This window comes from Ips typographus, linkage group LG16, assembly GCF_016097725.1.
Source record: "Ips typographus isolate SLU linkage group LG16, UJ_Ityp_2.0, whole genome shotgun sequence".
In the NCBI taxonomy this organism is placed as follows: Eukaryota; Metazoa; Arthropoda; class Insecta; order Coleoptera; family Curculionidae; genus Ips; species Ips typographus.
The window spans coordinates 9,442,628-9,468,948 of NC_138437.1; the positions used below are offsets into that span (position 1 = coordinate 9,442,628).

The window sequence follows — 26,321 nt, forward strand, 5'->3', positions numbered from 1 at the left end:
TTCTGACTACGCTGCCAATTAACAGTTTAGAATGAAAAGACTTTTTGACCAACTTCTGCTTCAACAGTATTATGTCAAGTTCACGATTACGCTATTTTACATGCATATATCTGTGACTATGGTTATGTAGGCTGTAAATGCAAAGTACTGTCCAAAAACGTTACTTTATTAAGGAACATCAACTATACTACAAAACAACAAATATAATTTGTAAAAAACTTAAAATAACGTAAATTAAGGGTTGTGGGCTGAATAAGTGGTAACTTTCCCATTATCATTGATGGTGGTAGAGGCTTTCTTAAAAGTCTGTGGTTTCCCATCAACGTTGGCGCTTACACTTTCGCTCGAGGTAAAGACACTTTTGAAATCTGCCCCTCCTGGGCCCCCTCCCCCTACGCTTGCAAATCTCGTATTCACATTGGGAGCATTCTGGAAAAGAAAAAAACTGACTTTTCCTACTCGAATTAGAATTAATGACCATAGACGAGAAAAACTGTTAGAAAAGTCAAGAGCGGAAACTAATAGACAAAGCGATGGTCTTGTTTCTTAGAAATGTAAATCCAATTAAAGTTTTAATGGAAAAGCTAGGTACGCTTGAAATTTACTTCATTAGTATTTAAATGCCTTAGTGTCAGATTCGCAAATTCCTTAAACCTTAAGCGGATTGAGTAACTTTTAAAAGTTGAATATAAACTTCATACTGGATTTTCTGGATACACTGAAGCTGATTGGTAAGCACCTCCCGGTCCTATTGAGCCGCTAGCAAAAGCTGCGCCATTACCTAGTCCTCCTCCTCCTATTGGTCCAGAAAATGAAAAACTATTTCCATCAGGCCCTGAAAATTAGTTTCTGTTATTATCTGAGTTCACCACAATTCGATATATTACCGCTGAATCCTCCTCCATATCCCCCCACAAAACCACCACGATTTCCTAGCCCAAAACTCCCCCCATAGCCTCCAACGCCATCCCCACTCTCAGTAGGACTGAAAACGAGTTAAAGGTCAATGTACAGGTCATGTATCTAAAACTAACTGTTAAAAAAATTTTGTAACTTATTAATAATTACAAAAAACCCGTTCTATGAAGTACATATTGCAAAGTTGTGATTAAATTACGTGGGCTAGACCATCCGCCTTTCAACCATGACCAGTTCTATCTGGCGTACCAATAACTGGGCCATATATTTTTTATTTGGCTTTATCGGCAAAAATGGGAAATGATCAAGCGGAAATGACAGTTTTAGAGTGCAACAAACCGCTGTTTTAATTTATTTGCTAACCACAAATTTGACGGACATGTTTTGAGCAATTAATTGGTACTAAAATAAACATTACAGGATCAGCAGTTATTGGTATCCCTAGCCAATAAATTTCAATATGACCGCTCAAATGATGACGTAATCGCCATTTTGGGGTTGAACGGCCTAAGGCTCTAAATCAATACACCCACCCTTATCCTCTTTAGAGCGGCGGAAAAAAGCTTACTACATTACAATTATGGATATTTTGGTGGTTTTTGGTTTGGTTTGATAACTGGGCATTAGAATGAAATTAATGAATACCTTCCTTGAGCATCAGTTGCGCTAGGAGTGATCACGTTTCCTTGAGCGGGATGCGCAAACGTTTGGAACCTAAAACAGTTAAATGATTTCAAAATTCCTAAAAAACGAAAAAATGTTGTGTTCTAAAATCTGCAAAATAATTATATTAAATTTAAATTTAGTTCTCCTTAACCTTATAAATAATACTTACCCCGTGTTATTAAGTGAAATAGAAGATAAAGCTTTAGCAGTAGCCTCACGACTAGAAGAAGCGAAAGAATAGGAAAAAGCACCGCCACCACTGAAGAAAAATCCCTTTCTAAAGTTGTGCAGAACTTAAAAGTAAAAATAAATTTTAAAAAGTTTTGAAGGCAATTTATACTTTGGTGGTAAACCCATTTGCAAGCTTAAATGTATTTATTTTTGCAAGTGTGTATAGTAAAGATTATTTTACTTGTTAACGTACAATTTCCAGAAGATTTACCACCGTTGGCAAGAAATTCTTTTCAAGAAGGTGAAGTTCTACACCTGCTTGAAAGTTTTTAAGTGTTCTAGACAATAAGAATGAGCAAAAAGAATCATTTAAAAGTTTCGTATATTTATAGAGAAGCGTTGTTTTTAAAACCCACTTGACCTACCGCGAGCAGTATTTTCTTGGGATTTCCGACAAGTAAGAAGATTATTTTACGTTCAAGCATGTTATTTGTTATTTTTAAGTGAAGGCTCAAGGTGAGATAGCATTAGCCAAGACGAAAAAGAAAAGAGAAAGAAGGAATATTATCCCTGTGAAATTGAAATCTTACTGTCGAATGAATTCCTGATGTTGTCTGTTCAGCTGCTCGAAAAACGAAGAGAAGTCAAATTGCGGAATAAAAGGGGCAAACGATGGAATATTTCCTGAAGGAAGCCCACCAGCTCCAGAAAAACTTCCGGAATAACCGAATCCCTGTCCTCCAGTCCCTGAAGATGTTGTTTCTTTGCCTATATCATTTCCGCTATATGTCGAATCTACAAACCACAAAAAAAATTATATTTACCATCATTTACCATAACAATCAGAGAAACTTCCCGCAGATTGTATGGCTTAATGAATAACTGTATAGAATAATCTATATAATTATTAGTTACATCATACAATGGAACACGTAATTAACAACTTTTTTAATTTGATTTCAACGTAAATATTTTTTGATTTCCAGGACAGACATCCAAGACAACTCATAAAATAGTGGATGTAAAGAGGTTTCAGCTTTATATAAAATTGCAAAATGGCGGATTTAAATTGTTATCGTGCTTACTTATACCCGTATACCTAAGACCCACCAGGAAGGGATGTTTAATTAGTATAATTGGGATTCCGGCGTGAATCCAAGAGTGCTAGACTGACTATTTGTATCCGATTTAATTGAAGAAATTGTTTCGACATTATGATATTATTGACATTTACAGAATTGGATTTTCATGTCCAAAATATCAATTTTATGAATATATAATATACCCATTTTAATAACATATGAGATATATGGCAGTTTTATTTGAATGAGAAAAAGTCGATCCTAAATTGGAATTTGTCCATCAGGTTGCTAGGTTCAACTAAACATTTTTTACAAACTATAACAAAATTTTGCGTCTTAAAGCTTGATTAAATGAAAATTAAAATTCAACATCACGTTTGTGTAATAAACCAGCAATTTAAACATAAAGATGATAAAATCCCGCCGGCAATTGATTACACCGACAATTAAGGCAAATTATGTGGCACAAAAAAATCGTATCCTGCTCATCAGTCATTTGGAAGCCTCAATTAAATGGTATTTGTTGCTTTTTAAAAAACACCTAAAGTATTTATTAAATTTCAAGTTCATAATCGAAAACAAGTTTTAACATTGCCGTTACTAATGGCCCACATATGAGGCCCTCATTAGCATTGAAAAGAGCAAAAATATGTCTATATAATCGTGTTAACCTTTTTGAAATACGGCAAGCCTTGGCCTCGCATTAACGAGGTGATGGAAATTGAAGAAGCGAAAATTGATCAGAAATGATGAACTTACCGGAATATCCAGGTTTGGCCTCGCATAAGGCAAACGCACACAAAAATAATATAAAAATCATTACACCGGTTCAGCAAAAACTTTTCAAGTGATTCGAATATAGCAAAACCAGCAAGTCTTATGCAGGTATGTTTATTTAACAGTGGCGTAGTTTTTCTTGGGAGTGAAGAGGGGAGATCTTCCTAAAAACTAAGATCTGACGCTGATTGGTTGCGAGAATTACTACTAATTAAAGATGATGCTTACTGGATTTTTTTTAAGATTGTTGATTGTGCTGCTGGTTATCAATCTTTAATACAATGTAAAAAAAAGGAATATAATCAGGTTTAATATTTATTAAGTTGTTTGTTTTCTGTGTTCTGTTCTTTTTTAGATTCTTTGAAGACGGTGGTAGATTTTACAGGTATCAAGTATTGGGACGACTAGGTTAGTTAGTTAGTGCAAAACTCCATTTTCCAAACAAACCTTTTTTTGGGTGGTGAGACAAAAGACCCAACTAACAACGAAGAAAAAAGTTGATAATTATTGTTTATTCTTAGCCAGTAAAGGTCATTTGTATTTAGTTAAATTGTACGCTACTGAGTAACTTACATGCTTAAAACACATTTTTCCACGAGATAAAATCTTGATCCTGTGTAATCTTTTAGTTTTTAGTTGTAAATACATTTTGCTATTTCAACTTCTCGATTATTTTTCTAGTTACGGATGTGGAGAATATAACGCTCAGTTACACTTTAAGAACTTTAAGATAGAAAATCAAAGTCAAGTTCGCTAATTAAGTTGCATCAGCCGCCAGATAAAAATGTCGTTAAATTAATCAGCATGGTTAAAAATATATATCACAAACAAAAGATGGTGTTATTAATTTTATTGTCGTATATGAGTTATCTAGAAGAATAATGTCATCACTTAGTAAAGAGTCCAGTGCACTCAGTGAAACAAGTACAAATATGAAAGAAAAAAGTCTCTATACCAAAAGTAACAATTAAAACAAGGAATAAATTGATATTCCCTCGGGGAGAAATGTCAAATGCTTTACCGGTTCAGGGATTTCAAAAATTACTTTTCCTGTTTAATAAACGGTAGGACTGAAATTACGCTGCTTCAGGAAACAATTTGATAAGGGACGTAAACCTTTTATAAACGTAGACGCTCCGATTGTTTCCAGTTTTAGTCTTGTGTCCATTCGAATCCGGTCTTTTATCCAACCCAGCTTATAACAGAAAAATATAGAGTTCTTTATCACCTATTTTTCACACCGCATTGACAGGATAAAAATCCATTTAATCAAATACTGAAACCACCAAAGGTAAAATAAATTATTTGAATAAAAACCTTAGCAAATATACGAACCATATGCATTAGGTTAATTAGAAGTTTTGAAATTTAAAGTTTGAAGACTGCATAAAGCACTCAGGTAATCAACAAACTTTTCATGTTTTCCGGATGAATGTTAACTGAAAATTAATGCATCATAAGCTTCGGTTATCGCAATTATTTAGGAACGTGTTAAATGTAGAGTTTTAAAAAAGCTTAAGCGACCCTTCTGTCCCTTCTGCCAGCTTAGACCTTAACCGCTATAGAACGGGTAGTGGTCACGTAGTTTGTGCCAGGATAATGCTCGAAATTTATAGCGGTTTGCCTGTATTTTTTTTTCTCTGCCGAAATTAATATAAAATAATCCAACATTTTGTTACAACGCCTGGTATTTTACATTTTATAATAACTCACATTATATCACGGTTAATGCCCTTTAAATAATGGCTTTTAATGCAGTCAGTTTATAAATAATAACGAACCATTTTAATTCAAAGGTTTTTCATTACATTCAGCTATATATTTGTTTTTGCTCTTTAGTTTGCCCAAAGCTGCATAATTAAGCATATTTTATAATACTTTTTAGTACCTAATCATTAATCGGAACGTTTTGTTGTATTTTATAAATTTTTAAACAGTTCATAAAATGTACGTAAAAAACACAGTAGGTATAATTGATCGGGGGAGTAAACCAATCTTAACCCAAGTTGTTAAAAGATTTTTACAAATAAAACTCAATTCTTGATAATCAGGTGAGCTATTGCGAAGCTAATGAAGTTGTACACTGTGCAGTTATTACTATGAATCGAAGAAGCTATGAATCAACCAACCAATTCTATAAGGCCGCAAGGCATCCTGGGTCATTATATTGTAATTAACTAAAATTATATAAAAAAATCATAAACCTTGAGCTAGATGAAGGAGATGAACTTGATGTAGGTGAAAAAAAGTTAATCTTAGGATATTTCGTGCACGCCATATTCATTGCTTCACATATTTGTCTAGTTTGTTTCAAGCTACCAAGATGTCCAGCGTAAGTTTGCTGTTACTGTTTACCATCGGTGTATTTTTGTCATACGGTAAGTTTGTTTTGTGAACACTTATATAATTGTGTAAAAACTCATCTAAAAAAAATTGAACATTATCACAGATTGGATAGCTAATTTTCCCTTTCTTTGTCGCGTTATAAAAAAAAAGTCAAACGAAAAGTAATTTATGTAATTTTCGTGAATAAACTTTTAAGGGGTAAATGAAAAAAGTTAAGAGTTTGGAAACAGGAAGACAAGTCGACTGGATGGAAATTTAAATTCACGGGTTATGAATATTAATGGAGAAGCTATCCTCAAATAATCATGTTGTAAGACGAGGAAAGGTGTTGTATAGTAAATTTGTAAGAAAAAACTAAGTAATGGGTGTTAGGTTTTATTTTTTAATTAATTTTTATTTACCACAAACTTACTTCCAGCCGAGACAATCCAACCTTCGGGAAAACTAGACTTTGGTGAAACCAAAAGCTTGGATAAAACTGTATCAGCCTCGGAAGTAATCACTAAAGTAACATGTGGACCAACTGGCTGCAATGCTACTAACAGTAACCACTCTGGAATAGAAACACAAATTTTAGTGCATGTACAGACCAAAGTTAATCTTGATCAGAACAAACAAGAACCGAAAGTTAGCGATAATACACCTGATGTTCCTATAGTAGCAGGATTAAAAGGTTGTTACCTGTATTTGCATTGAAACGTATTAATTATTTCTTTAATAATAGATGAGGAAAATAATCTGCAAAACAGAGAAAATTCATTGCCATCCACTATTGATCTACCACAAGTTCATAATGATGAAGAATATTACAGGCCACCTTCCTCTATAGTAAGTATATTTGATATTTGATTAAAGTAACTTATTCCTTGGGGTGACTGATATTTCAGGACTACTCCAATGTGATCTTACCAATTACACCCCCACCAAGTACACCATCTTACAACAGAAGAAACTTTGAATACGATTTTTTAAGACCCAAAGCAGTTGAACAGCAAATGCCTTACTTTGAACAGTCTTACAACAGAAATTACTTTAGACAAGACCCTCCTCACACTATTTGGCTTGGAAATGTAAACCCTAGAAACCCTGTCGAGTTCAGAGAACCATGGAGAGCCTCCCAATATAACGGGAGAAACAATAATTACAATTTCAATAATAACTACGAGTAAGTTCTTGGAAACTTTCCTACATATCAAAAAATAATAAATAGCTTTTTCTAGTCATCTTGTGTGTTATCAAAATGGAAATCCCGTTTCCGACTGTACCTGCAGAGAACAGAGAACGAGAAGAGCCAGTACTGTTAATTATATGGGTTCATCAAACATCCATTATCAAAGAGTTATTCCATACAAGGTACAGAAACGTTCAACATAAATATGATTTATGTGAAGTTTTTTTTAACAGTTTGTTTTGGTTATACAAGTAAATCCAGTCTAGCCTGTATCCCTACTAGTACAGTCAGGCCACAAATACCATATAACTGAAAAAATAAAGGACAACCTATTATCAAGCATACTTTATTAATTTATTATGATACAAAAATAAGTCTAAAATATTCGAGTATTTAACACATGTCTAAAGAACAACCGCACATAAAATACGAATACATTTTTTTATAAATATTAAGGGTAAAGGTAATTTGTAAGCGCATTCTTCCATATTTATAATGGGTAACTTTAACGTCGTAAAGGATAGTTCATGTCCAAAAGCGTGTCTACATATAAATGTAAAATGGTAACTGGAATTCAAAAATACAAATTTGATGTCATAATTAGGTAAAAGAATCGAATACTTGATATCACTGACGGCACCGAAATTATTACAACTAAAATACAACTTAAAACAGCATACAAAAAAAAAACTCCATAATATTTGTAAAGCTTTACAGCATGGTAGACGCGTTTTCAGCTCCTTTGGCCTTTTCGAAGAACATGGCATCCTGTTTGCACAAAAAAAAAAAGAAAATTAAACATTAAACACAAATTGTCCAACCACTTACGATGAGAAAACAAGCTCCTAGCATTACAGCTTTCATTCTGACATCCAGATCCATGGGAAAAGTGATTCCAAAATAATCAGTATCAGTAAACATCTCCCTGATTAATCCAGACCACTGTTTGGAAATTTTACCAACTTGTACGTTTCCATCACTGGACATAATTTTAAACTCCACATCACCGCAAATACTTGTAGTACAGAAAGGACCTTCAATCCTAAGGACCGTGTCTCCACTAGCGTTTTTAATCGCGAAAGAAGGACAAAAAATGCTCCATTCCTGTTCCACAGTTCCTACTATAGTGCCAGGAGGTGAAGAGACCTCCATACTCTACAATGTTTAGTTGCAAGTATAATTTATCAGCAAATATAAAGTTTTTAACCTGAAGACAGCAAGGGAAGCAGCAACTGTCACACCCCAGTGGTCGATGTAAGTGGATAATTTCGTTTCTGAAATTGTCAAGTATTTGCATATCAAAGGGCCTCAAAGGGCCGCAACAGTTCCGTGTAAAACAATCCGACTCTTCTACTGCATGATACACTTTTTGACCTAGACTATTTTTAATTGTAAACTTGTTTTTGGTTTCAAATCCGGTAAGAGCTACAAAATCAGATTATAAAAGCAGTCAATTAAAATTTCACTGAAGATCTACCTTCTAACACTTCAACTTGTTGGCGTACTAGCAACTGATCAATCATAGTAAGGTATTCCAATCCTGGTGGACAATTGGGTATTCCTTGCGGCAAATTCATCCATCCACCTGTAACAAATGATTTCTGTTATGGATGGTTTCAATAATTAACTTGTCAGAAAACACCTTTCTTCTTTATCAGTTAATAAACGCTGGTAAGAGGGTTTGGTTTTTTTGTTTTCAATGATGATTTTAATTCTTTTTAATAATGAAACTGATTTGACGTGATTTTTCGGGGACATTTTACCTGGGTCTACCGAGAGTACTAAATTCAACCTAATTTTTTTATTAAAATGGACAGGTATAAATGCCACATGTATTTTGATAACCTGCTTAAAATATCAAGGATATTTATTTGCATGGGGTCTTATCACTATGCACTTTCAAACTAGTTTTTTTATTATTTTAAACTATTAGCATGTGTGTAGTTTATCATTCCTTAGCTTAAAAATGTTTTTGGCTTTCTGTAAAAAATTTGGTCCCAGAGTTTGGTCAAAATAACCTGTATAATAATTATGATTCAAGCTGATGGACAGATGTTAACCTTACGTCTTCATATAATGCAGTATTTTTTTATCCTAACATTGCAATAATTTATTCTGAAGGGCGGACTAATACAAACCCCACAATGCGATTAGTTGGAGACCATTCAGAACTCTGTTATAACAGCCTGTGCGCCCTATACAACTATTTTTAGCTTAATAAGAAAATTGATGTGTTTAAATTCGGTATTTCCTTATTAGGCCTTACCAGGTTACAGTGTAATAAACACTTTTTTCAATTTCTAATTAGCTTCAATCTTACGTTTTATTATATTAACAGAAAAATTGATTATACGCACCTTTGTTCCTCATCCGTTAAAAACTTCACGTAACCTTTTTTCTTAGGAGACTTTTTAACTTTGAAAAATTTACGTAGCTTCAAAAAAAAAACGGAAGTTTTGAGATTAAACCAAAAACTGTCTCGAAGGTCCGGCATAGTACATTCGAGCGTACGGAACTGCAATTGTGTACTGTTTGTGTCTTGAAGTGTTTATATCACTATGTAAATAGACTCTGCTTTTATCAGGGACAGTGATATTTTTTTAATTCAATTATCGAGGTTTCAAATAAAATTATACTCACAATCAAAGGGTCACTGAGAGATTAATGTACGTTTTTGGAATAGACATGATTTTAGTTTCAAGGGTTATGACAATAAACTCCAAAAGAAATCAAATCCAGTTTTAAATGACTAATGATATTCACAAGTAGGTCATCGAGCTCCAGTGATGTTTTTTTAAAGTCAAATTTTAATTAAAAGGCTGCATCATAGCAGATAAACAGGCAACATTTTATTTCATAATTATATCTTCATTGGATATTGAGTCTATATCACCCACTAGTACACTATACACTCTTAATTGCTCATTCATTTACCTAATAACCTTTGCACTGAAATAAAATTGGAAATTTGAAGCTCTCTGCTTGTACAATGATAAATTGAGTGGGAAACCAGCATTACAGCAGCACTTTGGTAAATATCTAGGCAAATAATTTGATAATGTTCATAACAACACTTTTAATCCCTGATTATTAACTTTCTTTGTTAATGATAATATTGTGTTTTTAAAGGCAGTGGTACATTAGTGATTTTAAACCCAAGAAGGTTACTCTTATTCTATAATTGTATCTTGATAGAACAATATATTAGGCTCTTATGCACTGAGCGACTCTTCACTTAAGTTAGGTTTAGTTTTTTTTATAATTTAAAAATAATGTTACATCTTTGGTGGAGCTTCATAACATGATAAAAATAGGAAACAATTACTAGTTACTATATACTTATATTCTGCATCCTACAACATAGAAGAAATAATGATTGTTTTCTATGTAGACAATTTTGCAAGTATATTTCACTCTCTCTGTGGCTACAATATTCTAAAGAGCTAAACTGTCCCTTCAAAACACTCAATCACTGCCATGATTAAAACTTGACAACCTTGTAATACTATCTAGATCTTTTCACAAAACCCATAAATTGATTAAAACTGAGTTTTCAACATGCCAAAAAAATAACTTAATCTTGTGAACTTACTTGATGGTCCTCCTGGAGCAATTCCTGGCTGATTAACTATAGGTCCTGGAGGGTAAGACCCAGGTGATCCATAAGGGGCATACTGTCCCCCAGGAGCAGGAGAATAACCTGGAGGGCCTCCTGAATAATTTGGTGGAGGTCCATAAGGCCCTGGTGCATTTGGTGTTGCAAAGCCCGGGTTAGGTGGAGGTGGGTAAGGAGCTTAGAAAAAATTATTTAAGGTGCTAACTAGCTTTACTTGTACTTGCAGAACAATGATTAGCATCAATTATCTAACTTTCACTCTTTTTTAAATGTTTCATACTTACTGTTATAAGGTGTTGGATAGGCTCCTTGTCCTTGTGGTGGTGGATAGGGGTAAGACATTGTGTTAAACTGTCTTTAAAATGAGTTAACTAAACTCCTACCCTCAGTAGTTCAGCAATTAAAGATTCTAAAAGTAAAGATTAGTCATTCCCATCTCTGGATTATTTTTATGTAGAGCAATTTAAATTCAGCTCACGCCTGCAAAATAGTTGAAATTAGTAAAGCATCTAAATATATATGTATGGGAAATCTTCTTGCATAATCTTCAACCCAGGACCCAGGCTACTTTCTTGTCCTAATAGGAGATATAAATAAATAAAAATGAAAGTATAAAATTACAGAAAAGTCAGGAAAAGTGGAACTGTTGTTTTTAAATTCCCTGTCAAAAGTCAAAATATAGTTTTGACCATTGACACTCTCCCTGCGAGAAGGAAGAACACATAGAAAGGCCATATACGTATTGAGCCTCTTGAATCTTGTTGGATAAATATTATAAAATAAGATCAAAACGACTTAAACCAAGTCTTTTTGATAATATTAGGATATACATTTTTTAAGCTATTTGAAAACTTTATTTACGCAATATTTAAATTATTCTCTTTATTAGTACATCAATGCAGAAATCTTGACACATGGTGAATGTAATTTATACAAATTTCATTTTGTGTACTGTGGCACTTTTTTTAAAACGCAGATTCCAAATTGAAAAATGAGGTCGAGGTTTTCACACATATCGTACAAAAATGTACCGTCAGAACTGTGCGTGTTCGAATAAATTGATACCAGAGCAAATAAGATAAAAAAAAAGATCTGGGTTATTTTTAGCGGATTTGTTTGTATTCGTCTGGCACTCAAAATCCATTGTCACGGTTTTGGGAGATTGTTAACTTTTAAATGGAAAAAAGGAGCGTTAAAAATAAAAAATATTGCATCTATTTGTAACAGGAACTGAACGTAAAAAGTTACTACATCAGTAATAAAATATATGTCAATAATATTCACTAGCACAATATCATAAAAAAGTCATCACAAAATCTATCATTAAAATCAGTTGTAATACTTCAAACACCTAATAAAACTTATATAACTATTAAACATACTTTGGTCTATATAATGTAAAGTGATAATCTCAGTAACAGATTAACAATAATACAATACATACAATGTCATGTTACATAATATTTTAAAAGCTGATACAGTATCAAATAGCGCGGTTTTTCAGTTGCAAAGCAAATTGTAGCAGTATATACCTAATATCAATGTCTTAGTAACAAAATATCCATAGGAGATAAATAAGCTTAAAATATAATCTTAGGTCTAAATCTTTGTAATGCATTAGAATCACAAGTATTCAAAGTATAAATAAATTCGTGTGGTAATACTCAAATATTGAGGCAACGTAGTTTCTTATCAGGAACTCTAGTTGTATGTTGGAACGTTTCAATTCTATCTTCGGCATGTCGTCGCTCTCTACTTGGGCTGGATTCTCTAGATCTGGTAATGTAAGTCACGCATCCTTCTCCAGATCCCATTAAAGTCTTCAAACACATATTTTTTGCTTTTACTAGTGATAATACCTAAAAATTAATTTAATTTAATTACACTTTTTGGGTATAGTCTAAAGCTCCTTTTTCCTTACCCTTTCCTCTAAACTAAACAAGTGACCATCATGTTTGTCAGGAAAATGCCGCCTCATAAACTCTGCAAGGCGCACCAAATATTCAACGTTATGACCACTAGGACCTTCTCGATTGATTATTTGGTAAGCTATTTCCTCAATATCACCATCACCCATCCAATGGATATTTAAGGGGGAAGCGACGTACACCAAAACCTTAATGGACCCACCTGCAATTATGTAATTTGTAGGAGGTAAAAACGCATTGAATTTAAAATAAAACAAACCTTCAAGGGAGTAAAAGTCGGTGAATTTCTGGATGTATCCTCCTTGTTCACATTCCCGATGATTCAGATAAGGAATGGCAGCTTCTCCACTTATCGCAAACGCTACTCCGTATACTTCACCCTAAAAATTGCAATTTTAAATTCGAAATTTTAATTACTTTTGTAATAACAATTTTAACGTCAAATTCTGATGTTCTGTTGATCTAGAAAGAAATGGATATTCTGTTTTCTTAGATTGCCATCATTGCTAATATTAATTGATAATTCCTACATAATGATGACATTAATTATTCCTATAAAAGCTGATCATAAAACATTTGTTGTAAAACATGATGATGTAAAACAAAGTACAATATTCCTCCTCTATTTTATATTATCTACTGGCAGATAGATATAACAGTTTCGAGAATCATCTGCCTTTGTTCATGAGCTGTTGAGATAAGGTAAAATTTGTATTAAAATACTCTTTAATCATGTTGGTAATAGGGTAATTTACCTGACAGTCAGGTAGTACATTACACTTGTGAATTAGGTACATATTATTGTATATTCTATTAAGGCACTTTAATTCCCATAGGTAATAATGTTTCCGTATTATAAATGTTATATGATAAACCAATTTGGACATACTGTTCATAAGTTCAACGAGGCTCATATACATTTGCATGGTATTGCCAATCAGTCTAGGAAACCTCGAGTCAACGACTTTATTAAAGATAACATTTTTTAAGGTGTATGTGTATAATAAATAGATGATTAATATGTTATTGAGAATCATTTTGATTATGGCTATAATCAGATTTCACTTGTGGTGGTTGGTCCTGGTATGTTAGGCCTTAAATGTTTAAGACAAAAAAATGCTTTGTCATGTAAAGAATTAATTTTTTTCTTACCTCAGAGTCCTCAATTAAGGTAGCTACCCTGCCTGGCTGTAACAAGGAAATACAAACACTTATTAGTGACCTTAAGTATGTTATAACACTAAATATAAGCATGGTGAGATTAAATTGAAACAAATTCCATGGCAACTGATATGTTCTGGGTCTATAAAATAACCTTCAGGTTCAGATAATACGTTAAACAGCCTTAAACTCTTGAGTATAATTGACATTGACTAACCACCCTCTCTTTTGGGATTTTTTAATTATATTTACTGATTGGTAAAAGTGTCGATAATTAAATTTCAATAAGCTATAAGGAAACTTTTTTATGGACAGCTATTGAATTAATAAACAATAAACTAGACTATTTAAAGTGATGATTTGTTTGCCAAAATTCTCACCAAATATGTGTTTGTTTATGATAATTTATATATTACTTTTAGGTATTCATACGTCATTATATATCACAGTTTTGCAGATAATAAATGTAGAAAAACTTGGCAGAAAACTTGCATACCATGAGTGTCATATCAATAAAAAGATTTATGTTTGGTAAACATTTTTTTTTAACGAGGAAGCGCTTATAAATTTATTGATATGTCACGAAAAATGGAAAATGTACACGTTTGTTTTACATTTTCACGTGGCTAAATGATGGACTATGCTATATTTAAACGGTTAATTTTATTTTCGCAGACTATTTCAAGGCGTCCGTTAAATTTTGAAAGATAATTTTTTTTAGTAATGCGTCGTATGGCTGGGACTGATCTTGATTTTAAAGTTGAAGGAAATTGCTAGAATATCACTTTTAGCGGTTAACAATTATTATTGTTGCACTTCCTTAATTTGTAGCGTAACGGAATCAAAAAATAACGGTTGTGGCTGCAGTAAGAATACTGCTATCACAGAGCTTCTCTACAAATAAAACAATCATTTTCAGCATTAATGGGTCTATCCTATCACTTTCAATTTTTCTGGATATTATCTCCTTAATGCCCACTTTGCAAAAATTTAAGTAACTATAATAATATGTATTTGTTGAGGCCTGATAACCTTTGACTATATAATTAAAATGATAAAATTGTTTTTTCTTTTAAGTCAATAATGTTTAAAATTCAGAACAGACCAATTTCTTCCCCTTATATTTAAAGGTGGTAATGGTAGTAGGAAAATGTCATGACTGACAACTTCCAATTGAATGGTTAAGGCAATAAATATTTTATTAACCAAATCATGGGGTCTTGTGGCATAATCTCTTCAATTTTGCGCTGTCACATAATGCATTTCTCGGTACCGTTTTGATTGCGAATAAATTGGAGGCGGAAAACTGAATTAAAAATTGGCTAAGAGGAACTGTGTTGTCCTCATTTGTCCATGGATATGTCTTCGCACTTTAAAATTTCAAATTATTCTGGGTTAAGTGATAATTAATATGCCATTTGGACTACTAAACTTATAAAAAATCTTAATTAAGCTAATAAAAAAGCTAATTGGAGTGTGAACATATAACACCAGGAACCAATAATTCAGTAAAAATTAAATAAATATATAAAATACAAAATAAACACATACTTTATCAGCTGTTCCCCGGTGAGTGGCATTGCCTTGCCAAAAACGCCTTTGGAACCCATTGACGGAACCCAAAACTGCCTTGTGAAATTTGAACCCCGGTTTCCAGCACAAGGAACCGTACCCAAAAACCCACAACCACTTAGATTCACTTTCGGTCACTTTGTTTTCTAAAATCGCGGGTTCCGCGTCGGGTTCCATCGCGTACAAATTCCTTATCGTATATATCCGACGAACGTGTTTTGCTATCTGTTCACCATGAAGCTGATGCAACTTCGACGACAGACTACGTTTTGCTTTGCGCTACGAAAGCTGCACGCTTATTATTGTAATTCCCGCCAGTTAGGTTTGGCCGATTATATTTTCCGTATCTCCTCGGCTTTTCAGTTTGTAACTAGCTTTCTTGAAATTGTGGTGATGAAGAATTACAGAAAATATGTAAATTAAATAATGCTTACACCAGTTTTTAATCTTCATATATTGTCAAGTAAAACTGAATATTGAAAAATGTATGATTTGCGACAAGTATTCTGAACAGATTTAATCATGACAGTTTGGTGCAAGGCTATAAGTGCACTGGAAATGCATATCCATAAGAAATAACTTCATAGGATCATTGGAAAATGTTATGGACATTTTGAGCAAATAATAATGGGACCAAGTGACCAGAACAAATTTAAAAATTCTGGTTAACTATAAAATATGTGTGTGATCAAGTATACAGGGTGTCCCGCAAGGTAAGGGACAAAATTTCACTACATGTTCTTTAAGGCACTAAGGGCCGGTACTTTCACCTCCGAATAAATTTATTCTTAGGATAAATTCTATAGAAATGACGGAATTGTCAGCGTCTGATTTCACGGTTTCCATAGATATTATGCTTAGAATAAAGTTATTCTGAACTGAAAGTACTGGGCCTAAGACTAATTACAAAAATTAGACATCCAAATAACCCTTTACATAATCCATCCAACAAACTCCTTTTTACATTACATTTTTATTACTACAAATTCAAACCTAACAACTGGACCCTCTTTGTCTAAGAAGACAAACGAGACATTCACCATTTTCCTTTCTCTCCTAATACAAACATTGTTTGAAGTGTCCATCATAACATTGTAAGCATAGTTTAGCCTTTTTTTAATAATGTGGCTGATACCTTTCCCATTTTTCCCAACACGGTAGTTATTCTAGGTCGTTACCAATATTATTAATTTCACGAAGCAGTTCAGCCCTGGTATGTGATTTCTCTACATACACTAAACTCTTCATATGTGCTTAATATACTAGAGATAATTATTATTATAGCATTGTGCTTTTTGGCACAATAACACTATTAAATTAAAAATAATGATATCTTGGTAAGGAAGCATTTGCGGACCCATGTTTATAGGATATTTTTGACTCAAATTTACCTAAAGAAATTTTGTCCCTTACCTCGCGGGACACCTTGTATAAGAAGAATGTTTTATCCTCTAAAGTCAGTCGTCCATTTTTAACATATTTTCAATTTTCACGAGCAGGCTTCATGTACAGAGGAATACAGCAAACTCCCTGCATACCTCATAGATGGTACTGCGGTTTCATAATATTAGGTGTTATAATTAAATGTCTCATAAACCCAGTTTATCAAACCTCCGAGTAAATTTGCCCAGAAAGTTGGCGCACTTTGGTAATAACAAGGCCACATCAGACAGCCATCACCAAACTGAAAAACCCATCAAAATGTATAAGTAAACAAATCATTAAAAAATCGATTCTACAATTTATAGTTGATACATTTATTTTGCTTGTTATGTGTGGAAAAAAAATGAAGGACAATAAAATACTACTTAAAAGTACGCAAATTTACATTAAAAGTGGGACCAATATACCAACTAATCGTATTTAAGCGGAGGGAACCACTGATAGCGTGTGCGTTAAGCGATGTAACACAGAGATCGCGGGTTCCTGCCATTTAAAAGTCTGCAAGTGGTACTCGACCGTGTCTGCATACACACGTTCAATTTTGCTTTTGGTATCGACGAATCATGGAAAGTCAAAATAAGAGCGAGAATGTTGTTCGGTAAGTATTTAACTTTTTATTATCAGCAAAATGTGTACGAGTTTTTAATAGCTTATAACGTTTCATATATTGTATGCAGTTCTTAAAAATAACACTAAAGATCAAGCTATTCACTGTTTTATTGTTAAAGTGCAGGCAACCGCAAATTGATGGTGGGTTATCAAATTCATTTAATTTTTTTTATGACTGTTTTCAGCTCAAGAAAACGCACCCTTCAGGAGCAAATTATGGAAACTTTGCCCTTAGTGTTGGATGTTATTAAGTTATTACTACAAGTGATTTTTTACACTATAGAAGCCTTTTGTCGTTTAATAATTCCTATAAAGCCGACCCCAGTCAAAGAAGAACTGGTTTTGGTAAGTTGTTTTATTAACTTCAATATACATCAACCTTATGTACCATATTACACATACTGGTCGTTTAAGCTCTGAAAAAAAAAACAAGTTGATGTCACAACATGTTTGACATTCCTGACCCGAATAGCAGTGTGTTTCAGTGAGTTTATACGCTTTAATATAATGCTATAATTATTCTGATCATACATATTATCGCTTCATGCCAAATGAGTAGTAGCGGACGCCGGTTATTTAAGAACTAAGAGCAGATCATTAACTGTTTATTCGTATTGGATTGCTCAAGCTTCCCCCGCGCGCACTTTGGACATTTCACTTTACAGCTCTTGTTTATGTAATTTTATTCCAGTTTTTGGTATAGTGCTTAATTAACGTTTCGTGACTTTGCAAATATTGCTTAAATTTTGTCCGGTGTTGTTTATGAAATTTTTTCAAAAACGATAACGTTTCAAATTTCTGTTTTGTAAATGGAATGATTGATTTTCCTAAATTATTTGACTAGTCCCACGTTTCAAATATCAAGTTTAAGTAGTGGCAATGAAAGAATATGTTTTCGTGCCTGGTCGTGATTTTAAAAGCTAACTGAATGAAAGTGCCCTTGTCCAACTAGGGCTGGCATATTGCCCGAAAAGAAGAAGTATTTATACAGTAGTCACAAACTAACCTAACAATATGTCTTTTGTTTGCTTCCAATAAATTCTCAATCAGCTGCTGTGTGAAGTTTGGCTAGATGCTGTTAATCTGTTAAGCAAGAGGCCATTGAAACTCTTGAACAGAACAGGACATCAATCAGCTGTTTTCGATATTTTATTGGAGGGGCCCTTTTGACCCTATTCTTTTAAAACAAAACAATGCAAATATAATAACACTGTTTCTGCTCGTCTTTAAATACACATCCTCAGTCGCAGTGCTGGAATGCCCCAAGACTACGAATCCCGAGTAAACATGCATTTAGACGTTAACGATGGATTAGAACGGTAAAAATTAACACTGTTCCAAAGCTCTTTTTGCCTTTTATTGGAAGCTAGTTTTTGTTTTAGGGTAACTGAATTGGTACATACAAGGCTTGTTGAGAGTGGATGGAGAGATCAAGTCAAATTGGCCTGCAGGAAACTGCTAACTGACAGTAATAATGCAAATGTTCCCACTGTGGATGAGCTTATTGGTTTGGTAACCCCCAAAGCGCGGTCCTTGGTCCCTGATGCGGTGAAAGGGGAACTATTGCACGAAATTGAGCTTATCATGGAAAATATTGAGAAAGAAGGATATACTAAGAATTTTAATGATTCTTGAATTAATGATGAATGTTTTATATTTAAGTTTTATGTAAATTTGTAACTTTATATTAGGATGCCATTAATTTATTTTAAAAGATATTTACTAACGAGGAAAATACATATTTACTGATATATAAAATAAATTTACTTTACCAAGAATCTCAGGTTTTTGCCATTTGAATCCAGTAACAATAAAACATTTTTACATAATTTGATGTACATATTTCATGCGTAACACGCAATTAGCAAGACTGTTATTGTTCTTTAAATTAAATAATCATTTCCTTGAATTAAAGGTGACTGGATCAGGGCATGGAATTGGAAGAGAATTAGCATTGCGTTACGCATCTGAAGGTTCTATATTAGTCTTGTGGGATATTAACGAAAAAAACAATGAGGAAACTGCCAGATTGATCAATAAAAATGGAGGTCCTAGGCCTTTCACCTATGTGTATGTTACCTTATTTAAAATAACAGTTTTGTTAACCAACTTTTGTTGCAGATGTGATGTATCTGACCGGCAGTCAGTTTTAGCCACTGCTAAAAAAGTAAAAGAGGAAGCTGGAGAAATTAGTATTCTAATAAACAATGCAGGTATTATGCCCGCACACCCTCTAGAACAACATACTGAGGAAGAAATCAGAAATATTATGAATATTAACGTGTTAGCGCATTTTTGGGTAAGACCATATATTATAGATATCCTGACATACTAACTATATAATCATTTCAGACTATTGAAGCATTTCTGCCGGATATGAAGAAAAATAACCATGGTCACATTGTAGCTCTATCATCCATAGCAGGCTTAGCTGGTTTACCAAATTTAGTACCTTACTGCGCTTCTAAATTTGCTGTTAGAGGTCTTATGGAGAGTTTAGCAGAGGAATTGAACTGGAATCCATATAATGCTATTAAAACTACTACAGTGTATCCTTTCATGGTTGATACTGGACTCTGCAAGAGGCCCTACGTAAGATTTGAAAAAGCGTTAAACTTGTTGAATCCAAAAGATGTGGCTGACAAAATTATGCTTGCCCAAAGAACTGGATTACTTGAATGTACTGTCCCTAGATTCTTATTTGGTATTAACAATGTTACTAGGTCAGTATTAGTACTTAGTACATCTTTTCCATTAATTCATGTTACAGTAATGATTTTGATGTGCATATTTTTAGGTTGTTACCATTGAAAGCTGCTATAAAAGTGAAATCATTCTTTGAAAGTGGAGTGCATTCGGATCTTTGAGTGTTTTTATAGTTTAGTATAGTTGTATGGGAATGAAATATAGGTTTATATAATTTAAAAACTTTATTTGCTTGAATTTCACTAAAATGATAAAAACAAAACGTACAAACAATAACATCTCATAACGCTATTAATAGTTATAATAACTGAACGGTTAAACATTAATGTCTATATATTTAGATTTATTGTATGGATTTGTAGTACGAGACGGGCAAAATAGTTGAACACCCTGTACAAAAAGCTGTTTACGCCGTCTTGTATCAATCCAATCTCGAGTTGATGAATGAATATATAAGGAACGATTATATACACGAGAAGTCTACATGAAGTTATTACACTTTTACAAATTTATAAGGCAACGTCTGAAGCCATGTTTCAAACATAATACTAATGGAAATTTTTAAATGAAATGTAACACATAACAGTACTGCTGACTTACTCCACTTGTTTATAATGAATTGAAGGCAGCAAGTTATCTAGAAAAATATAATAAGACTAATTAGCTCCCCGTATCAATAACAACTAATGCCGATGAAGCGTCATAACTTTGTAAAACTGGAGCCTCATCTTTGCCAATTCGGTAGCAAAAAATATCAAAATTAGCTCCTAAATTGAAAGTGCCCGGACTGGCCAGTATCACAGACAAATTCACTGACGTCGTAGTCAGCGGTTTCATTTCTCGCACTATTTTTCCATTTGTCATCCAGCAGAAGTTGCTTGAGGCATCTGCAGAGACTAGACTTACTTTAAAATGTTTGTTGGTGTTCACTTTTGGGCTGCAAGAAATTTCTAATTGGAATTACTTCGGTATTTTCGTAATTTAAATACATACCTAACATCTACAGTATTAACGTTGACTGTCACAAGATCTTCGACGATATTATGGAGCACCAGAGTTACAGGAACCACACAACAACTTGCCTTCTTAAAGTCATGCTTGACTATGGAAGGATGGAGTATATTGAAAGTAACTTGATACCGAGCGTTATCTTCAGTCTGTCCTCCATTGTTAATGGAAGTATTCAAATCTATAATAGTATCTGATATGAGTCTATCCAGCCTCTCATCCTCCATAGTGATTTCAATAGGGACGCAAGTATGTCCGTACACTGAGCGTCTTGACACAGCATCCCAAAGTGTTCCCTTCCATTCCAAAATAAGTGTCCCATCTCTTTTTTTCGTTTCGTGGCTAAGATTAAAAGCATTCAGCAACGCTAAGTGGCTTTTTCTAGCAAAGGTTCTAAAAGCAGAACTCAACTGAGGTACTCCAAGTTGGTCTGAACTGAGGAGTATACTGGTATATTTATTTTCTTGCCCATCAACTGTCCTCCTGCACTTAAATAAGATATGTGCCGACTCTTGAGAGTTCAAGCTTATATATTTAGGGGTGACAATGTCAGAGGTTAAAATCCAGTTGTCACTGAGAAAAGCTATGTTCAAAAGCGTAATTTCGGTTCTAAGAGAATGGTGAATCTTATTTAGGTTGGTTGTTTTTAAAGCTAAAGCTAAGTCTTCTGCCTCTTTTGAATTGTAACTAGTTTGAGTGGAAATTTCAACTGAAAGGGACTCGTGCACTGATAAGTTCCAACTGTGTCTGATGAGTCTGTATCTAAAATAATAATTTAAATCAAGTGTTGTCACATAAATATGTAACTCACCTTGGTATGCTTCCAGCTTGAACATTCTCATAGTAAGTCAACAAATCAAGAGAGAAATGTCCCTTGGCATAAGGAGCTTTAATCCAAATATAAAAAGAAAGACTTTGGCCACTATCCAACTGACCTCCTGGTAAAGGAATTGAAATTATATGATTTTTCCTAGCTAATTTTTCTCTAATTTGTGCAGATTCCCCGTCATTCGTGGTATACTCAGGCTGGTTAGTTTTAAGCTCACAATTACTCAACAAATCTGGAGATGAAGTTGCTAATACAACATTTTTCAGTGGAACAGAGCCACTATTTTGTAAGTCCACGGTTATTCTTTGTAATTCACCCATTAGAAAATCCAGGTTGATTTCTGAAAATGTCATCTGAAAAAATTAAAATGCTCAGCAAGTGGTAAAACTTTGTGAGATGTTAAATGATTAACCTGTAAACAAGGTGCATTAGGTACAACTTTAATTATTATTGGTTTCGATTGGGTGCTATTAGTTGATATATTGAAAGCCTTTCTGCCTTTTACAAACACAGTCTCTGAAGCCGTACTGGAAGCTGCTAAAATATAGCTTATTCCTGATATTGTAACTTCCCCAGTTATTAAAGGTGTAAGTTGTAAAATCAAATTCTGCTGGGAATTCCCTTGTATAACAACTGACTTTGTTACATAAGTCTTCACATAGCCGTCAACAGTTTCATTTAACTCCAAATTAGTGATTATATTTTCCCCATTTTTACAACTCCACACTAAATGCAAATCCCTAAGGGTCAACACTGTTTGAAGAGTATTCAACAGCTGAACCGAAACTTGAACTGGTTCATTGATTATTGCAATGGGATTATTCACTTCCATTACTGAAGCACTATACAACGATACGGCAGGTTTGAATATCAAAGGTGCGTTTCCCGACTCTTCAGTCAATAACATTTCTTCGAGCTTATGCCATTTTTGTTCAGAAGCCGGATCTTTACCGCTCTCAAAATTTATTCCCATGGCGGGAATTTTACCGGGAGTTGATAAAGGCCTAGTGGGTCCTACTAGCAGTTTGATAGATGAGTTGTTGATTTCTGGAGCTGGCAGTACTGGAATTTCGTTTGTGGGATCTTGCTTTAATTTGGCCTGAAAGGAAATAAACAATTAATGCATAATAATATTACATTGTGCATGTTAAAAACCATTTTTTAACCTTAAATATACACTAAACAGCAAACTGGTTATTTTATTATAAACCAGGATTTTATAAGCTTCCACCACCGCCAGAAACCGAAAAAAGCCTTTTGTTCACACTAATTGAAATAAAAAAACTAATAAACTATTACCTGCAAGATTGAAAGATACTCTTTAAGGAATGTAGCTTGTTGAGTGGCGGTTTGTTTACTTTGGCCCAACAATAGTTTTGAAAAAAACATAACCGCCTCCCCAAATATTTCTAAACAACTAGCTAAACGTCCCAGCGTGTAGTGTATATGATCACTGGCTAAATCCCAACCAGCACTTTCATATATTTGATATGCGTGTTTGTAACACCTAAATAAATTATTCAATTATTACTCTGGAAGTATTTTTTTGGCGATAAGTACCTAAAGGCGTGCTTTTTTTGTCCGGCTTTAAAAAATCGATGCCCAGACAATACCATGTGAAAAGCATACTTGCGCAGCATGCTAGTTTGCATAAAACAATATGAAGCTTGCTCCAGAAGCAATGCAGATCGCAAATCCGAGTCTTCGCTGGTCATTCGGATGAGTTGATGAGCGGTTTCGCCATAAAGTAGTTTAGCTTTTAAACACTCAGAGCTCAATAAAGTTGCTCTAGTTGCAAATTGAGGCATTCTAACAATAAAAACAGTACTAAGTAGTAGTAGCCATATACTGAAATAATAAAAATGTAGTCTTACTTGCAGGTATTCAAATAAGTTGTAATGCTCTCTTCCATGTAGTCATAAGTTTTCCTGGAAGATTCGTCAGCCATAAAAGCAGATAAAGCAGCCATTTCCAAAGCTCCAGCATAGTACAACCACGCTTGGTCCGCATTATAATCTCTCTTAGCTGTGTGATATGCTTGGAAGGCAGATGAATAGTTGCAAAACATAAAGTACAAATCTCCCAATTTTCTTATATGTAATTCAGGAGAATCTACAGAGTAACTGAAAATTACAGTATTTAAAATAAAAGCTAATAGTAAAAGCATCAAACCTACACTAGATTATTCACAGCCACGTTGTTAGCGTTGGGTTTAGTAGCGCCAAACCAACGCTTTGTTGCGCTAAACAAAGATTTACTCATCCCTTTTTTATTAGCTACAGCCTCGTTTAAGGCTACAAATTGCTTTTCTATATAGGGCAGCAAACACATTTTTGCAAATTCGTACACCAGTAATTTAATTTGTTCTACGTCATCCACAGACAGACAACTACCATGACCCCACTTATTAACTTCCTTACTTTTTATCACTTCCTCCTTTTCAACTTCTAAATTACCCTGTAATCATGATAATTAACCATACTCCAGAGTACAGCATTGATAAGATTACCAGCACATCCTCAACTTCTGGACTTAAAGGGTGGTAATTTAAACTTCTACCTTCATTAGCTTCCAGTCCACCCTCAAATGAGTTAGGTCTCTGTGGATCTGGAGAACTTTCTGCAGTAGGAGAGTAGTTTTTAGGGTTGATTTTATCACTTAAAAACTGACTCCATGGATCTGGCAAATGTTCATTGCCATCAACTCCAGGAGGTCTAGAGTTGATTCTTAGTAAGAAACAGTTTGTGGGACCATATGATGATCTGAAGGATTCAAATGCTTCTTTAGCTCTATAAATAGACACAAAAAAAACCTCAGTAAACTAGAAGTAGTTAGAAAAGTACAGTATATTTTTTTTTAAATTGTATATTTTACTACACAAAATTGTTCTATTTTTGTAATAATACATTATTCACTGACTGAGTGTTAATATTTAATTAAAGAAAAAAAACACCATTTAAAAAGTAAGTCAAGTACCACACCCTTTCTGAAGCATTATTTTCTACATAGCAATAAAACAATTACTTTAGTGGTCAGCCCAAAAATGTATGCTTAATATGTAAACACCATAAAATGTTTATAAACATAAACTTACCCCTGATTATTACCCTCAACATTGTCATGTAAAACCACATAATACTTTAAAATCAAAGGAGTAAACCATTTGGGTAACTTCTCAGGAACTGTGGTGCTCTGAATAACATTCAAATTCTGGACTAATTTATTCATACTCTCAATAGGACTAGGTTCATTGGAAGACACTACTAATAAACAAGCCAAATAATGCTTGGTGAATTCATGGTCTGAGGGGTACTGGACTCTCAAAAAAGCCTCCCTCCATCTCTCAAACCATGGAGTGAGCACTGGCACCTCAAGCTGATAGTTTTTAACAGGATGTATTTTCATTTTTGGTTCTGCTGCTTCACTAACTGAACCATTAAGTATTTTTCGTGCCAGAGTGGTTTGAGGTGGTCTTGCATTAATGTCCACAAAAGACAGTTTGAGATTTTTTATTATGTTAGTCGTGCCTGATGTGTCTTTGTAACTCACTGAAATGGTTTCTAAGTATACTTTGGTTAAACTGCTAGTCAAACACTTACCATCATTCACAAGCTTGGAGAATGGTTGTAATAGTTCACTAAAGTCCAGGTTGTTTTTAGTACAACTTTTTTGTACCTCTGGGGTGCACATAACAGCAATTTGGGGTGTGAAGGCATCTCTGATGAATTCCTGAGGGGTTGTTCGGCACTGGGCCATGGTTTCATGTACAGTGGGGCAAGGGTTTTGATTGTTGCAAATTGTTTGGTTCAGTTACATTTATACAGGCACAGATTGGAATCACGCCCACTTTTAAGTCGTAAATTAACATAAGCTGTTTTTGTCGAACTTTGTTGGTTATTTTACTGAAAATGACCAATTAAGAAAACAATAAAGTGGATTTTATTTAGGACAAGATGACAACAATAAACAAGAAGTGGTTAACGTCCCGATTTGTTACAGAGTGTTTTTAAGGATTTCTTTAAAGTCACGAATCTAATGTAATTTTTGAAATCATGCATCTTGCACGATCTAAGTTAGCTGATTATATATTGTTGTAAAAGAAGATAGTAAATCCATAAATTTAAACAACTGTAATCTAAATCATTAAATGAAAATGTTATTAAAAGGAAGGCTACTGGCAGGCCCTCTAATGGCTATGACTGGCACTAAATTAATGTTCTTTTGTTTTTGCGTTTCTGATCATATAATATTTATTAAAAAATTGATACGGTGCTGTTTAAAAATGTGAAAAATAACCTTTAAAGAAAGTTTATCATTA

The 26,321-nt window shown here is 33.8% G+C and overlaps 8 protein-coding genes across 16 annotated transcripts in view; 4 read left to right on the top strand and 4 right to left on the bottom strand.

Annotated features, from left to right (window-relative positions):
* Window positions 1-145: 145 nt before the first annotated feature.
* Window positions 146-3,758, bottom strand: LOC145739252 (uncharacterized). Of its 3 annotated transcripts, XM_081994716.1 has the most exons (7): window positions 3,597-3,758; window positions 2,346-2,550; window positions 1,754-1,843; window positions 1,564-1,632; window positions 888-985; window positions 702-835; window positions 146-429 (listed from the first exon to the last, which is right to left on the bottom strand). In XM_081994716.1, the coding sequence occupies exons 1-7, from the start codon at window positions 3,655-3,657 to the stop codon at window positions 235-237; spliced, it is 852 nt and encodes a 283-aa protein (XP_081850842.1). In that variant the 5' UTR covers window positions 3,658-3,758; the 3' UTR covers window positions 146-234. The 3 variants fall into 3 exon arrangements, with proteins under 3 accessions (XP_081850842.1, XP_081850843.1, XP_081850844.1); XM_081994717.1 differs by lacking the exon at window positions 1,754-1,843; XM_081994718.1 differs by lacking the exons at window positions 1,564-1,632; window positions 1,754-1,843.
* Window positions 3,759-5,586: 1,828 nt separating this feature from the next.
* Window positions 5,587-7,718, top strand: LOC145738980 (uncharacterized). The gene is made up of 6 exons (XM_081994216.1): window positions 5,587-5,992; window positions 6,379-6,633; window positions 6,685-6,788; window positions 6,848-7,125; window positions 7,181-7,313; window positions 7,365-7,718. Exons 1-6 carry the CDS (start codon window positions 5,938-5,940, stop codon window positions 7,395-7,397), a joined length of 858 nt encoding a protein of 285 aa, XP_081850342.1. The 5' UTR covers window positions 5,587-5,937; the 3' UTR covers window positions 7,398-7,718.
* On the bottom strand, window positions 7,462-11,424 carry scramb1 (phospholipid scramblase 1). Of its 6 annotated transcripts, none has more exons than XM_081994210.1 (7): window positions 11,288-11,424; window positions 11,032-11,227; window positions 10,724-10,924; window positions 8,609-8,716; window positions 8,339-8,556; window positions 7,960-8,286; window positions 7,462-7,899 (listed from the first exon to the last, which is right to left on the bottom strand). In XM_081994210.1, the coding sequence occupies exons 2-7, from the start codon at window positions 11,087-11,089 to the stop codon at window positions 7,843-7,845; spliced, it is 969 nt and encodes a 322-aa protein (XP_081850336.1). In that variant the 5' UTR covers window positions 11,090-11,227; window positions 11,288-11,424; the 3' UTR covers window positions 7,462-7,842. The 6 variants fall into 6 exon arrangements, with proteins under 6 accessions (XP_081850336.1, XP_081850337.1, XP_081850335.1 ...); XM_081994211.1 differs by having other exon boundaries at window positions 11,032-11,156; window positions 11,226-11,407; XM_081994209.1 differs by having other exon boundaries at window positions 11,032-11,407.
* A 515-nt stretch (window positions 11,425-11,939) lies between these two features.
* On the bottom strand, window positions 11,940-15,701 carry LOC145738981 (glutathione-specific gamma-glutamylcyclotransferase 1). Of its 2 annotated transcripts, XM_081994218.1 has the most exons (5): window positions 15,388-15,697; window positions 13,828-13,863; window positions 12,935-13,055; window positions 12,669-12,877; window positions 11,940-12,606 (listed from the first exon to the last, which is right to left on the bottom strand). In XM_081994218.1, the coding sequence occupies exons 1-5, from the start codon at window positions 15,583-15,585 to the stop codon at window positions 12,412-12,414; spliced, it is 759 nt and encodes a 252-aa protein (XP_081850344.1). In that variant the 5' UTR covers window positions 15,586-15,697; the 3' UTR covers window positions 11,940-12,411. The 2 variants fall into 2 exon arrangements, with proteins under 2 accessions (XP_081850344.1, XP_081850345.1); XM_081994219.1 differs by lacking the exon at window positions 13,828-13,863 and having other exon boundaries at window positions 15,388-15,701.
* Window positions 15,702-16,089: 388 nt separating this feature from the next.
* The window catches only part of LOC145738983 (H/ACA ribonucleoprotein complex subunit 2-like protein), a 52,411-nt gene continuing 42,179 nt past the window's right edge, over window positions 16,090-26,321 (top strand). Inside the window, exon 1 of the mRNA XM_081994221.1 lies at window positions 16,090-16,100. The gene's annotated coding sequence lies outside the window, so the exon portion shown is untranslated. The remainder of the gene's footprint in view (window positions 16,101-26,321) is intronic.
* On the top strand, window positions 17,219-20,388 carry LOC145738979 (estradiol 17-beta-dehydrogenase 11-like). Its single transcript, XM_081994215.1, has 6 exons — window positions 17,219-17,449; window positions 17,646-17,805; window positions 19,376-19,530; window positions 19,582-19,759; window positions 19,813-20,183; window positions 20,258-20,388. The coding sequence occupies exons 1-6, from the start codon at window positions 17,415-17,417 to the stop codon at window positions 20,325-20,327; spliced, it is 969 nt and encodes a 322-aa protein (XP_081850341.1). The 5' UTR covers window positions 17,219-17,414; the 3' UTR covers window positions 20,328-20,388.
* LOC145738985 (enhancer of yellow 2 transcription factor-like) lies at window positions 18,183-19,238 on the top strand. Its single transcript, XM_081994223.1, has 2 exons — window positions 18,183-18,779; window positions 18,843-19,238. Exons 1-2 carry the CDS (start codon window positions 18,718-18,720, stop codon window positions 19,093-19,095), a joined length of 315 nt encoding a protein of 104 aa, XP_081850349.1. The 5' UTR covers window positions 18,183-18,717; the 3' UTR covers window positions 19,096-19,238.
* Window positions 20,372-26,084, bottom strand: l(3)76BDm (trafficking protein particle complex subunit 8 homolog l(3)76BDm). The gene is made up of 11 exons (XM_081994203.1): window positions 25,603-26,084; window positions 25,098-25,551; window positions 24,513-24,792; window positions 24,180-24,460; window positions 23,878-24,126; window positions 23,564-23,812; window positions 23,303-23,510; window positions 22,416-23,102; window positions 21,986-22,356; window positions 21,160-21,936; window positions 20,372-21,103 (listed from the first exon to the last, which is right to left on the bottom strand). The coding sequence occupies exons 1-11, from the start codon at window positions 25,757-25,759 to the stop codon at window positions 20,827-20,829; spliced, it is 3,990 nt and encodes a 1,329-aa protein (XP_081850329.1). The 5' UTR covers window positions 25,760-26,084; the 3' UTR covers window positions 20,372-20,826.

Coding starts and splice junctions, on each gene's coding strand:
- LOC145739252 (XM_081994716.1), bottom strand. CDS start 3,657: ATGATTTTTATATTATTTTTGTGTGCGTTTGCCTTATGCGAGGCCAAA. Junction 2,551..3,596: donor GGCCAAACCTGGATATTCCG/GTAAGTTCATCA, acceptor TGTGGTTTGTAG/ATTCGACATATAGCGGAAAT. Junction 1,633..1,753: donor ATTTCACTTAATAACACGGG/GTAAGTATTATT, acceptor TAACTGTTTTAG/GTTCCAAACGTTTGCGCATC.
- LOC145738980 (XM_081994216.1), top strand. CDS start 5,938: ATGTCCAGCGTAAGTTTGCTGTTACTGTTTACCATCGGTGTATTTTTG. Junction 6,789..6,847: donor ACAGGCCACCTTCCTCTATA/GTAAGTATATTT, acceptor CTGATATTTCAG/GACTACTCCAATGTGATCTT. Junction 7,314..7,364: donor AAAGAGTTATTCCATACAAG/GTACAGAAACGT, acceptor TTTTTTTAACAG/TTTGTTTTGGTTATACAAGT.
- scramb1 (XM_081994210.1), bottom strand. CDS start 11,089: ATGTCTTACCCCTATCCACCACCACAAGGACAAGGAGCCTATCCAACA. Junction 10,925..11,031: donor CTATCCAACACCTTATAACA/GTAAGTATGAAA, acceptor ATTTTTTCTAAG/CTCCTTACCCACCTCCACCT. Junction 7,900..7,959: donor TAGGAGCTTGTTTTCTCATC/GTAAGTGGTTGG, acceptor TTGTGCAAACAG/GATGCCATGTTCTTCGAAAA.
- LOC145738981 (XM_081994218.1), bottom strand. CDS start 15,585: ATGGAACCCGACGCGGAACCCGCGATTTTAGAAAACAAAGTGACCGAA. Junction 12,878..12,934: donor CGACTTTTACTCCCTTGAAG/GTTTGTTTTATT, acceptor ACATAATTGCAG/GTGGGTCCATTAAGGTTTTG. Junction 12,607..12,668: donor TGTTTAGTTTAGAGGAAAGG/GTAAGGAAAAAG, acceptor ATTAATTTTTAG/GTATTATCACTAGTAAAAGC.
- LOC145738979 (XM_081994215.1), top strand. CDS start 17,415: ATGGAAAGTCAAAATAAGAGCGAGAATGTTGTTCG. Junction 19,760..19,812: donor ACGTGTTAGCGCATTTTTGG/GTAAGACCATAT, acceptor TAATCATTTCAG/ACTATTGAAGCATTTCTGCC. Junction 20,184..20,257: donor GGTATTAACAATGTTACTAG/GTCAGTATTAGT, acceptor GCATATTTTTAG/GTTGTTACCATTGAAAGCTG.
- LOC145738985 (XM_081994223.1), top strand. CDS start 18,718: ATGCCCCAAGACTACGAATCCCGAGTAAACATGCATTTAGACGTTAAC. Junction 18,780..18,842: donor GTTAACGATGGATTAGAACG/GTAAAAATTAAC, acceptor TTTTTGTTTTAG/GGTAACTGAATTGGTACATA.